At 34.2% G+C, this 14,240-nt stretch overlaps 1 protein-coding gene across 6 annotated transcripts in view; it reads right to left on the bottom strand.

Moving 5' to 3' along the window:
- The window catches only part of LOC116427633 (spondin-1), a 35,746-nt gene that overhangs the window by 1,395 nt on the left and 20,111 nt on the right, over window positions 1-14,240 (bottom strand). The window contains exons 1-13 of one of the 6 annotated variants that reach the window (XM_031978203.2): window positions 13,832-13,942; window positions 12,032-12,275; window positions 11,161-11,347; window positions 9,625-9,789; window positions 9,260-9,383; window positions 8,571-8,701; window positions 6,887-7,118; window positions 5,719-5,887; window positions 4,505-4,931; window positions 2,562-2,778; window positions 1,527-1,700; window positions 948-1,070; window positions 167-318 (exon numbers count right to left, since the gene is read on the bottom strand). In XM_031978203.2, coding sequence (XP_031834063.1) covers window positions 167-318; window positions 948-1,070; window positions 1,527-1,700; window positions 2,562-2,778; window positions 4,505-4,931; window positions 5,719-5,887; window positions 6,887-7,118; window positions 8,571-8,701; window positions 9,260-9,383; window positions 9,625-9,789; window positions 11,161-11,313 — 2,067 coding nt within the window. In that variant the 5' untranslated portion in view covers window positions 11,314-11,347; window positions 12,032-12,275; window positions 13,832-13,942. Of the gene's footprint in view, window positions 1-166; window positions 319-947; window positions 1,071-1,526; window positions 1,701-2,561; window positions 2,779-4,504; window positions 4,932-5,718; window positions 5,888-6,886; window positions 7,119-8,570; window positions 8,702-9,259; window positions 9,384-9,624; window positions 9,790-11,160; window positions 11,348-12,031; window positions 12,276-13,831; window positions 13,943-14,240 lie in introns of those variants that run through there. The other 5 variants (XM_031978204.2, XM_031978199.2, XM_031978202.2 and 2 more) reach the window with 5 other exon arrangements.

The raw sequence follows: 14,240 nt of genomic DNA, 5'->3' as shown, positions 1-14,240 counted from the left end.
GCATAAAAAGGATAACAATAAGTTGATGAAAAATTAAATCGGGTTTTTAACACAGATGTAGAAGTAAAACTTGAAAGAACAGATCGCAATGATATTTTTACAAAACCAACATTTAAAAATTAGTGTGAGTTTTACTGGATGGAGTAGAAATATTGTTAACGTTTACCGTAATTTCTCTGGTAGTAAATGTGTATCCTCTACTTCCTAAGCACTGTGTCCACTGACTCCATTCGGACACTTGACAGTCAACATCTTCGACGGATTCTGGTGGTTCCATCACTTGACTCTCCGACTGCATGCCCTTAAATTCTAAACTCTCTGTAAAAAAAAATAACAATGACTTTTATGAAAAAAAAAATTAAATATTACCTGTTACCATACTTTATGTATAATATTGACATTGAGACATAAACAGATTTAAAATCTAATTGATTCTAGATAAGGTATGAATCAAAGTTTTCTACTGAAAGTCATGTTAACAAGTTGATAGCATAAAATTAGCTGATTTTTCATTATCAATATGCTTCCTCAATGTTAACATGTCCTGCTAAGCGTGTAAAGTCATTTAAAATTTTAAATTCAAAATATTTTGCAAAATATAATACGTTTTTTGTTCAATATATACGTCTAATTCAGAAGCCATTTTGGATTCTGTAGGGTAATACTCTCTGATCTTTAAAAGAACATTATTTTTAATTATTTACGAAATAGCTTATTGTTCTTCTGTAAATTAAAACTGGGATATTAGAACAGTGAACGTGTTAATGCCATTGTTTGCTGGTTTAAATGCAAGTAAAACAAATGTTTAGATAGTAGTCGGACCAAAGATTATTTGTCCGTTCAAGATCATCTCCTACTGTCTTGAAATAATTTGATTTTGAAAATAACTTGATCTTGAATGATCTTGAAAAAACAAATAACTTTGTTCTGACTGTAGTCAGCATCACCCTGGTGAGCTCGTTTCGTCTTCGAGCTGCGTTGCCCCTGTGCAGGTATGTGATAGCTGAGAACGCTGCTGAGTGACACCTTATAGTTTTTCACCATTGTCGACGAGTTCGTTCTTAGCTCTCCTTCGTTTTACGAGCAAGCGTGTACAAAGCAAGGTAAAAAGATTTCGTTACAAATGACTAGATTCATAAATTGTCAACGAAATTATTCACGAATCACTTCAATACCTTCCATAATACTTATCGCGCGAAACATTGTTAATCATTGGAACTTTTTGAAACTCAGAATACGTGAATTAAACGTTTTTAGTTCTCAAAATATTCTTGTTTGCTGAAGTAACAGCAATTTCAAATATTTTGCAGAAATTTTTATTTCCGAAATGTAAGTGAAATGTAGAAGAATAGAGATTTCGTAATATATTCAAAAAACCATAGAAAGTTGTTAATAGAAATATAAAAAAAATGGGCATTCTGTTGCTCATACAATAGTTAAATGTAGTTCCATGTTTCAATTGCACAATTAAGTTTTACTACATTTTTAATGGAAGTTAAAGCCTCTTAATAGTGATTTGTACTTACTCTGAAAATCGCCGCAGACGTTCTTGCAGTCCTGTTCGGTCTGGAAATTATTTCGGTTTCCGTCGCAGCCAGAGTAACTGAACAGTCGACAACGACCTGCTTGTTTATCAAAATACGCGCGTAAAATGTTGCCTTTGCAGTGGTCTCCTCTCTTCATTGGTTCACTGCAAATTTCTGGAATGAATTCAGTTTCTGAATTAAATTAAGCACACCTAAGTGCGATATATATTTTAGCTATAATAGTGAATTAAATTAATTATTTTATAATAGTGAATATTGGTATATATTTAAATATTTTCGTTATTTTATTTATTCAAATATTTTAACATTTTACTTATCGCGATTCGAATAACAGAATGTCCAATGGCAACGCTTATCGACTGAAATGTTTCGAAACTTATCAATTGAATTAACATTGTATTAATTATATTATTGTTGAAATTTTGGTGATTGTATTATAATTATAATTACTCCCTTTTACAATGATTAAGTAACATGTCGCCGGTATTAGTGACATATCTTCATTCTACCAAGCCAGCAGACAAAGTGTTACTAGCATATTCAATTTATTTGAAACTTTAATTTCATATTTTAATCGCATGTTCAGTTAAAAAAGGCTGGAAATTACAAAAACTCACTTTTACTAATTTCATAAGTTTATCACACGAGTTTATTATTAAGCTCATATTCCAAGATCATAAGGTGCAGTCGTCATATATTCGATAGCAGAAGCAATTTCAAGGGAACAAAGGGACCTTTGATAAAGTGGTTGAAAGCTTTTGAAATGTGCTGAATGTTATTGCGAAATTGATTCCACAATTTTGATAATTTTCGGTTCATACGAGTTGCAATATGTTTCTCTTATTATTATGTGTTCTATATTATTTATGTACTATAAACTGTTTGCAGCTAAACTTAATAATTAAGAATATTTAGACTGTTTATTAAAGATTTTTGGGAACATTTATTAATGCATCTTTCCTCTCTTTCTATTTAAATAAAGTATTCGCAGGTAAACATTTGTTTACGACTCACCTGCAGCTTCTTCCTTGGTAAAGTCACAAGTTCGGATGTTCGCCACACAGGCAGCTTGTTGCAATTTGCATTCCTCGAGACTAGCGTCTTCGTCGTTGTAACTTGTGCTGCTCCAATTTTTATTGTAAAGTCTGGATCGCAGCTGAACACCAGGCCCACAACTAGAACTGCAGGGGGACCACAGTGACCACTGTGTGTACCGATCCTCGGGACATTTCTAACGGGGGAATAAATTGAGGAAAATGATATTTTGTACATAAATATTCAAACATTTTCGAATTATTAACCCTTTGAACATGTATACGTTTACTAAGATAATTTTCCCTGATCAATTGATTTAATTTTCTTCTTGGCAATTCGATAATTTTACCTTTTTTGGTGTATACTTGAAATAGAGTATTGTGTTTAGCATTATTTGTTCTGGTCGAAGTTTAGACATTTATTTTCAATATTTTTGAAGCTTTAATGAATAGAATAAATTCAAATTATAGATAGTGAAAGGATGAAAAGTGACAAGTGCAAAGGGTTAAAGTTCGAATCCTTTAAGAATCCTACGTTTTTTTTAAATTCGATCGGTACGTCATGACATAGTTAATTAAAAACATGTGTAATGACGTTTCACAATTAGTAATATATTGTGAAATATTGTAAATAATTAGGACTGAAGCTTCGATGAGACATAACTTCAATGAGACATGAATTTTAGTGGAAATGTATAAATGTATAAATGAATAAATTATAGTGGTGCTATTTTGCGATGAATATGAGCGGACTAAACAAGTGAAATATTTAATTGTGATACGAAATAATACAAATCTCAGAAATTAAGTTGTTAAACGAGGGTGTGATATTGTGAACGAAGTACGTAAGAATTCTCATTTGCGTGCAGAATGAACAGAAGAAAACGTAAAACGAATATTCAGTTCAAGTAATTGTAATTCTAATTAAAGAAATAAGGAAAAGAAAAAAATAATGTGTTTACTTTTCACAATGAAAGATTATCATTTTGCGAGAAGAAATATTATTTATCAAGTATTTCTTCGCTGTAATATTTATAAATTATTCGATCTCCAAAATTAAAAATTAGTTTATGAGAATTAAAAGTTCAGGAAGCATGATTTTTTAGTTCTTTTGAATCATTCCTATTTCAATGGTCAATCGTTCCCGATTACTCGTGAGTAAATTCACTTACGTGAGGATGCCAGTGCCATGGATGCATCTGCGAGAAATGGTGCAGGTATGATTTACAGTTATTTTCTATATAAATTCGAGATTCGTTAGTGATGATTTAAATGTTTCTCGAGTTACTGAAAGATAAACGATTCTTCCCTTTGTTAGTGATGTTCGTGAACAATGAGCTTCTTCTTTGTCTCGCGTTGAAAGAATAAAATAACTCTTTAATAGAGTTTGATTTGATTACTTCTTAACTGACAATAAATGGTCAGCACAATAATGTTTAATATTTCATTTCATCGATCATTGTTAATCATGAACCAATATTCTACCATATTTATAATAACGTTTATAGCAATATTCATAGCAATATTTATAACAACATTCATATCAATATTTATAGTAATATTCATAGCAATATTCATAATAATATTCATAATAATATTCATAATAATATTCATAATAATATTCATAATAATATTCATAATAATATTCATATCAATATTTATAGTAACATTTATATCAATATTCATAGCAATATTTCCAGTAATATTTATATCAATATTCATAGCAACATTTACAGTTATTTCTATAATACTGTTTATAGTAATATTTATAGTAACGTCGTCCCTATTATACGGCCCCGATATCAAGCTGTTATTGTTAACGAAATGCAATGGATTTTGCAACACTTGCAACGAGTAAGCCGGTGTGCGTTACGCATCAATTAGTGACAATTTCTGGCAAACTCCCAGACAAGTGTTCTGTACCTGCAGCCATTCCTCGGCTACCTCCACCGCCGCGTCCTCTCTCTCGTAATCCTCTCCGCCACCATCGCCTTGCTCATTGTTAACATTGTCATCATTGTCCTGCTCATCGTTATCATTCTCCTGCTCATCGTTACCACTGTCCAACTCATCGTCATCATCGTCCTCCTTCGGAGTGGACGTTTCTCTTACCTCTTCGCCGTCCGCGTCAGGACACGGCGGGACGTCCTCGCATTCAGTCGTTTGCTGCAGCTCCGGCGCATCTGGGGCAGATCTACACTGTTTCCGATACTTCTTGTCCACGAAATTTCTCGATCTCGTCCTGACACTAGGGCCGCAAGTGCTCGAGCAAGAACCCCACTCGCTCCAATTGTTCAGGGCGCATAAACCGCTGTTCAACATCGACACCGAGAATCGCCTCGCCTTGTCGCTGCAACAAGATCAGCGAAGAAAGAAATGTAGAATGTTAAAAATGTAAAAAGAAAGTTAAGATTAATCGATGTTAGGCACGGAGAGTCGCCTCGCCTTGTCGCTACATTGAGGTCAGCGAAGAAAGAAATGTAAAATGTTAAAAATGTAAAAAGAAAGTTAAGATTAATCGATGTTAGGCACGGAGAATCGTCTTGCTTTGTTGCTACATTGAGATCAGCAAAGAAAGAAATGTAAAATGTTAAAAATGTAAAAAGAAAGTTCAGATTAATCGAGGTTAGATACGGAGAATCGTCTAGCTTTGTTGCTACAATGAGATTAGCGAAGAAAGAAATATAAAACGTTATAAAATGTAAAAGGAAAGTTAAGATTAATCGAGGTTAGGTACGGAGAATCGTTTTGCTTCGCCGTTGCATCGAAACCAACGGAGAAAGCAATTATGCGACCAGTGGAAAAATTATGGGGTGATTCTTCATGAAGTGTGAAATGAAAATCAAGAACAACGAAATCGCGAATTCAGATCTGTCTTTACTATTGTTGATCTGTTTGTCGTAGTTTGGACAGTGTAACTTGACAATGAAGTGAAAATTTTGATTCTTGTAATTTCCGATTTTATACCATTTTGGTGTTGTACCATGAAGTTTCTGAAACGTTAGAGTACTTTATTGTAAACCATCATTGTATATTACTAATATGGTGAAAATTCCAAAGTTCGTTTCAAATTATAAAGAATCTGAATAGGTCGATTACTAATTAATTCATTTAATCTTTAAAAAAGTCATTGTTACCAGTTACGCATCTTTCCATAACAGGTCGCTCTGTCGGATAGTACGACGTTGCATTTGTTCGACATGGCAGCGGCTTCGTCCCGGTAGTGTCTTTGCCTAAGTTGGACGCCACGACCGCATGTCACCGAACAGGGGTTCCAAGGACCCCATTGTGTCACTTTGCAGGCTTCTGTGTACGTCAGAAATCACAATGATTACAATATTAGTTTCGATCAGTTAAAAATCGAACAGTTGATGGGAGATATATAAAAACTAAAATAATTGATACGCGATGCAATGAATTTTTCGAAACATAAAATATTAAAAATTTGCAATATTTTATTTGTTTCTTTTAAAATTGAAATTTTTTCGAAAATATTATTTTGATAGTCGTCGATTTGATAATACATTGCCCGAGGTCAGGAAATTAGACATAAATCCTTTATCCAGATAATTTCTCATAAATAACATCGCGAACGAATAATTCCCCTACTAGTATTAATTGACCCATAATTTTGTAATGTCTATGAATAATTATAATAATTTGTAAAGGACTGAACAATTCAATGCGTATAAATTAAACGGGAGATAATGCATTGCCATAAATAATGAGCAATGAATGCATTTATCTACGTGTCATAAACGATCTCAATGCAAACATTGTTTAAAGAAATGAAATACCATAAAGAAAGTAACTAAAAAGTAACAAAAGAACACTATGAATTTTGCGAGCGGCATTATCTACTTCTATTTTCTACCAGCAAAAAGGAAACTAAAAATTTCAGTTTACTTCCAAGCTTCGTTTACCTCTATCTCCATTATGTCGGCTTGAACATTTCTTACACGGATTAAGCAAACGATCTGTGACATAGACACCTGAAGAGGGAAGAACTATTTCTCGAGTAATGGAAATATTTGCCAATGAATTTTCCATTGCTTATAAGAGCCACTCTATGAGTATTACACAGAGCAATCTAAAAATTAAGTTAAATTTTGAAATCTATAATCTAATGCTCTGATATCTCAAAGCTAGAAACATCAAAGTTAGAAATCTCACTTCAGACAAACGCAGTTCTGATGCTTTTACAATTGATAGACGTGAAATACTACTTTAAACGTTTCCTTCCCATCTGGTCTCCATGTACACGGATCCAAACATAAAATAACACAACAAAAAGGCAATACTTGCTATTTTTGCGATTAGGGGACGACGCTGGGGTAGTAGTAGCACCTGTGTCGGCCACTTCATCCGGGACAACGGTGCAGGTCTTCTCGTAGAGCCTTTGCCGGTTCAAGTAAAGTTTGGCAAGCGGTTTCATGTCCGAGCCCAAAGGATCGTAAAATGGAGACCTTGAATCGTTTGGGAATGACGAAGTTATACGTCGAATGGGCTCCTGAGGATCAGTTGCCGAATCTGGTGACTGCAGACAATGCAAGTGTAATATTCACTTCAATATTCTCATGAATAACTACTATATAAATTCTATTAATTTTCAATGAAATATCCATTTGATATAATTCATTGTAAACCAACAAGAATTTATATACCAATTCCTAAAAATTTACAATTTGTTATTTCCTCAATTAGAAGAAGATATACGTTTAAATTCAAACTCTCTGTCTCCCATTTTGTGTGACACAAAATGGTGCCACGTAATGAACAACAGTGGAAAAGTTTGTTCTAATAATGTTTACTATGTTCTTTAACGTCAACTTGAAATTTTAATGCTATAAACGTTTTGAAATAAGTATAAATGATACTATTGTCTTTTATTTTTGTGTAACAATGAGATCCTTGGATTCGTATTAATCGCAGGGTCACGAGTGACTAAATAGTGCGCGTTTTAGAGACCGGAACACAGAGATGCCGCGACGCAACGGGGGAAAATTCCCGGTCGGCCGGAAAAGTGTTGAGGGGGCGCGTTTATTATTGCGATGTCAGCGATTTTCGCGCGACCCGCAGCCCTATTGTCAATTGTTAGGGACGGAACTCCTGTCAAAATTTATTATGCGATTTTCTGCCGGCGACAGCTGACGTTTATTTTGTTCCCCTCGAATGCTACGGGCACGCGGCAGAACAATGCAACAAATTGGGTCACTGTTTCGACGATATTCACTTTTTTAATCATTCGTTTACATCTTATGTTTCCTTTAATGTTTCTGATATTTTTGTTCTGACGTTATGTTAGTGTTTCATTTTGGAATGCGATCTAGATGGAACATCTATAAGTCTATAATTTTGGTATTCGCTATCGTTTTCAAATTGATCGCCGAAAAATTAAAACTAATTTTCTTTTTAACAAAATGCTTATAGCCTGAACATTAGTTCTAATTTATGCACCTCGTTTAATCTTCATCTGCTTATTCCGTTATGCAATTCTATTTAGAAACTAGTTTAATCCAGTTACACGGCGTTAACGCCTGACTGGAAAGAATATGGGTTTGTTATTAAATTATATTTCACTGAAATAAATGGAGTTTCCTCAAGAAGACTTTACATCATTCTCTCAATCTTGACCTTCTGCTTTGTGTCAATATATTTTGTGTGTTTTGTAGGTACCTCGCGATGGAAGCAATTGTATCGAATTGAAGTTTTCGAGTGACGATATTCAATGCATTAAGTTAATGAAACTGTAGACTCCATATATGTATAACAATATTAATTATTAATATTATCAATAAACCTACAAAAGTATGTGATAAAATAAAATAATAGTAGAGTTTTTATTTAACATTCAATCTTATAAAGCCTGTGTCAAAAGATAAGCTTTAAGTCGTTTCACATTTTCACGAATCAATCTATAAAAATGTGATTTTTCATAAATATTCTCAATGAAACGCCATCAAAGATTTGAATAGCGAGTTTTACTTACTAAATACGTGATTCCATCATCAGTACCCACATCGTAAGGGTAGAGATTTAGTTCTTTGTGCTCGATCCACGTGCAATCAGAGCGGCACAGCTCTAGACCCGAGACCCCGACTATCCAATCCGGCGACGGGTCTGAAAAATTATTTCCTTTATTTTCCATATCACGATTCACTGCACAGCAAGCCCAGAAGTTGGTCAGAACTTCTGGAACTTCCGATTAAAATGCAAAGCGTTCCTGAAACTTTTAAGAACCGTCAGTAATTTCAAGATACTCCCACGTAATGGAGGAACGTTCATTTTCGGAGACTTTCTGAGATTATCATCGATTTGTGGATACCTGTGCTTTGATATTACATTTATCGTCACATAGGAATATTCCTAATCATTAAACATCGATTAAAGAAAGTAAATGTTTAAAGTTTTAGTGTTGTATGTATAAAAACGTATATTTCTTTATTTGACACTCGAGCAAAAACATGTTTGAACATTCAAAATATGAAATTGAGAGAAGCTTTATTTACTATGTACTGAAATATTAATAATAACAAATTATACAGAAATAAAAATTAATCTTATTAAAAATGTTTTATGCATGCATGAGTATTTTCGTATTTCTATTAACTTTCTTTCTATTTGTTTAAGTAGTTTCATTTAGTACGATATAAAAAATTCATGCTGAAATAATCTTACCGAGCATGGAGACCAAGGACATGAGATGGTGTTTCCGGTCGACGCGGAAGACCGCGAAAGTTTTGCCAGTTACGTTGGGGTAACTTATTCCCCTGGCTTTGATTATCGTTCTGATATGCTCGCTCTATAAAAAAAAAGACGGAAGAATCGTCTACGTATAAAAATTTAAAATGGTGAAATTCTGGTAGCGAAGAATATAAATTGATATTAAATTCCATAGATTGAAAAACTGTCAAAATGTTTTAATCATTTTATTAAAAATACCTATTTCCTTTAATCATTTAATATACTTGTTTGATAATTTTCAATATTATTAAAAATGTGATGAGAGATAGATTGTAGTAAAATGATTTAGAAGCATTTACTTGCTCTTTTAATTCCGATTCCAATTTCCGAGTCGACCCGAGTTCAGCCACTTGTCGTAAACCGACACTAGCTAAGCCGTTGTATTTCCAAAATCTATAGTCCACCGTATGCGAGGCTCCAATCACATCTGAGAATCGAATGAGCCATCCTTTGCTGGGGAAGTCCTGTTTGAAAAAAAGGAACTATTAAAACAAAGTTCTCGTAAAAGTTCAAATAAAATTCCACCTTAAAACTAGTTGTAAAATCTCAATACTTTTTATTACAAGAAAATTGTTAACAATACATCAGTCGTTGTTTTAAAGTGCTATGAGTCCATTTTGTCGTACAGTGAGATATTTAAGGGTGTGCGTTGGAATCAACTTACAAATATTGGTAAACGTTAATCAATTCGAGCAATGTTTTTGAAACTATAAACTTGTTAAATTTTATTATGCAATAGTAATTAATAAAATTATTAAACAAAATTTCATTCAGTTACAAATGGACTTATTCCACTTTAAAAAAAAACATTCTTGCGATAACGTTTTATAGTTAAACTCATTTTAATTAATTTATAAGAATATTCTACACCATTGACTATGTGATTATAAATATATACAATTTATTAATCACGTTTTCATTCGGGTCTCAAAGGACGTTTAAGATGAATTTCCAAATTAATTTCTCTACCGGTAATGAACTGCCTTTCAATTTTAACTCCATTGGAACTGATTGATATTAATATTAAACGTGAGGTGCGACCAACTTATTTACTGTATAAATAGCGGTAATTCGCGCGAGGTATTCCTCTCGGTATTCAATAATAAATTCACTACTATGTTCAATGTTTTTATTTACCACACAATGCGCCGCATTTAATTGTACGAGGTGCAATTACCAACTGAATAATCGTTATTGGTGCCCCGTTATGAACACGAATATAACAACTACACGCAAACGTCTCTAGCAAAGTGCATCGGCGCCATAGAATTCTCGGTTAATACAAACATCAAAGGCTCGCAGCGTTGCCCAAATAGCCAGATGAAATATTGACAATTTTCCGGAATTCAGGGAGCGTGGCGGGATCATAGTTTTCGGGCAACCAATTCTCATCCGTTAATTACTCGGAATCCTTTCGAAATTCTAAACTGCGTTCGCGACCGAACTTTGTTTTCCTTTTTATAAAAAAATAGGAAACCTGACTAAAACCTACACGTGTTAAACATTGATAACGTTTTTTTTTTAATAAGATAGACTATATGCAGACATTCCAATTTTTCGAATACTGTCGTTCTACTTAAACACAAGCAATTATAAAATAAAAACATTATTTCTCACAAAGTAGCTGCTGTTGAAACATCCATACAATTGTTCAGGAACTTTCATGAATAATTTCAAGATAGAAACGTATATTGAAGAAAAGAGAAAATGTCAATCAGATAGAAGGAAGCTTTCTCTCTCTTTCCATCCCGTGAAGCCTAAAAATACGATAAGATCGATAGCGGAGTTTCATGCACTTCCGACTGTCGATTTTATTTGATGAGGTTCTTACGTGCCTTAGGGTGGGTATTCCTAGACCAAAGTCCCTCGAAAGTAACTTCGTACTTCGCCTCCTCGCAGGCGCAGCATTCCTGCAGCACCGGGCCCTGCTCGTCCGCTTCGGCTTTCATGTCCTGACAGATCTTCAGAACTAAGTTCGGATCATCCATATACCACGTGTCCGGCGTTTCCAATATCGTTGCCCTGTACTCCAGAAAAGAAAAGCGAACGGACGCGCGTTATTGAGACCGTGGCCGACATTTCACTCGTCGGCCAGTGTTTGAGAACCACTGCCCGGGACATCCGTAGCGTTAGAACTGCGTGCGAACGTCTTTAGAATTTTATTTAAAACAATAATCTCTCTACTGCATGATTGTTGCTTTATCCTATTACAAATAATACGACGTTCCTTTTTTATAACCTAATTTTATGAAAGATAAGCTTGAAGAAGTAGTCATTAATGTAACGAAGTAATTTTATATATTAAAAAATGAATTGTTAGAGTTAAATAATTGTACTTTAGTTTTGCGGGTTTGTGTAAAGAGATATCTCGATGACTACTTTGTTAAATAAAATTCCAAAGATTCCATATTGAAATAATATCTACGTAGAATTAAACGAATTCTAAGATGCACCAATCTATCAGTAATCTACTATTTCTAGCTACCTATGCAATTCCTTTCGATGGAAATGAACAATTTAATAACACTACGTTTCATTGTATTCTTCAATATTCTAGTTTATTTATTCATTGAGAAAATGATGGATTACTTCTTGGCACACCTACGCTTTTCGACACATGTGCATGCGTATCTAAATGAGAAAATGTCAATGAAGGAATAGATAATACGTTCGTTGTTCATGCTTTTTATTAAAATATCCCTTCACCTGATAAATATGCAACCGCTACCTTCGGAAGGGCTGGTCCAGGCCACAGAGATCTCCTCCCTCTGCACCTTCGACGTTTCCACCACGGCGTTCGGGCAAACGTCCAAATACTTCGACAGTGAGTCGTCCTGTATGTCGAAGACGCCGGTATCCACGCTATCATCGTCGCCTTCGGGCTCACTGGATATTAGAAACCTGGTGAACTTCCTCGGGATTAATCCGGAACTCTCCGCTTGCACAGTCACTAGAACAAACATTCCGAACGTCTTCATCATTGGGATCAGGAACATTGATTGAAAAACTTGGACATCTCCCAATTATTATTAGAATAATAATGAAAACAATGTCTTTAATATAAATATCGATGGTTATAACAATAAGGTACAATCGATGAGTAGAATTGCATAAAGTACGGTGAAATTTAATTGATATTTAAATATTCAAGTCTTTAAAACAAAAACCAGATCGATTATTGTGTTTAATGCGTCTATAATCGTTGCCCGATACAACGTGGAGATTATTACATGAAATTCTAACTAACAGTTAATTAATGTATTTCACCATTCGCATGAATTTCACTAAATTACGGTCAACTGAATTCTATCAATATGTTCTCGATGTAGGCCAATTGTCCGACACTGAAGAATCAGGGATAATAGGAGATAGTTATTACATATAGTTCTAATATATTCTATTAAACCCAAATCTATTTCTTTTGTTAAAGATATTAAAAATAATATTTTCTGTAATTTCGCTGATATTTTGATTCTGATAAAGTTTTCAAAATTGTCGATCTAGAATGAACACTTTTATCGGCAGTTGATCGTTTGTTAGACTTCGATAGCAATATTTCCGTTAATTGTCGCAAATTAGTTCACAATTAAGTTTTTATCAAAATCGAATTAGAACTTCAAACAAACTTTTCATCGCGATTTTTCAATGAGACTTGCAGTCGAAATTTTAAAACAGCAAACGAAAACCAGCGATGTTATTTCGCTCGCACGCGATATTTCGATCGATTAAATTGCACGGCCGTGTTTCTGTAATCCCCATGTATCGAAGGAATATTCGTGTGTCTAAAATAGAAATATAGAAGCTCACCGTTCCGTGGCCAGCTATTTATAACTCGGATTAAACACGATGTACGGCGAACCGTGTGAGGTATCGGCGGTTTCCATGAATTTTTATCGGCGGCCCACAGAAACCGTTGTTACATCACAATTGGCACCGTGGATTGCTCTCGGATCAACAAATTAGCGCGTCTAGCACATTGCATTCTGATCGCTAATTATAAAATATATAGGAAAATGACGCCGATACAAGCAAACAATCAGCGAAGCGTGAACCAAATTTAAGATAAATTTAACCCGTGCATTTACATACTAATTTTCAACATTTGTTACAGTTGTCTCGTAGAAACAAAGAGTAAGAAATAGTACTTTTACGATGTTACTAAATGTGCAAATAATTTACACAAGTGTCAATATTAAAGAATAAGTATTTAATATAGTAATGAATGTATATATTACAAATTGATATATTTAGTGTTTATTTATTGTTTAAGCTTGCATTAGTTATTAACAGTGAAAAATTCGATGTGAATTTTGATATTCCATTATTACTAATCTACGTGAAAGTTGAAAACACAATTTTACACGGGAAATATACTAAAAGATACAAAATTCTTTGGCGATAGAAGATACAAAATTATATGATGGTATCGATCGTAGTTGAGAAACAAGTCGTAAAGACAAGGGGTTAAGAATGTATCTCACAAAGCAAGATAGAAAACGGTGTTACCTATGAGGTGACCTAATATTTTTTAAAAGTTTTCTTTTTACGAGATTGTAAATTTTCGTGAACGTTTTTAAGACGGGACGAAGGCTTTGCGTCCTTTCCAGTCGATTTTACTTCGGGTACTGTGTACCAGGGTCGTAGCACGCAGATCTTTAGAGCATTTATGGCTTCCTGTATTATGGGTCTTCGCGGGCTGCGTCCGCATCAAATATTCAGCTGTCATTTAAACAGCGCGATGACAAATATTTTTCACGGGAAATCGAATTCCTCTTAACCGTATCGTGCGTCGCATTTGATCGGGTTTGTTCGGGGCTAATCCGGTTTATTCGCGTGTCCCCACCCCTCTCGCTTCCTCATCCCCTTCGCAACGAATAATTAAATAAAAATCAAGCTTGTGTGGGCGGGTTAAGGG

This window comes from Nomia melanderi, chromosome 1, assembly GCF_051020985.1.
Source record: "Nomia melanderi isolate GNS246 chromosome 1, iyNomMela1, whole genome shotgun sequence".
Classification (NCBI taxonomy): Eukaryota; Metazoa; Arthropoda; class Insecta; order Hymenoptera; family Halictidae; genus Nomia; species Nomia melanderi.
The sequence above is the reverse complement of the archived record's forward strand: the minus strand, read 5'-3'. Positions and strand labels throughout refer to the sequence as shown.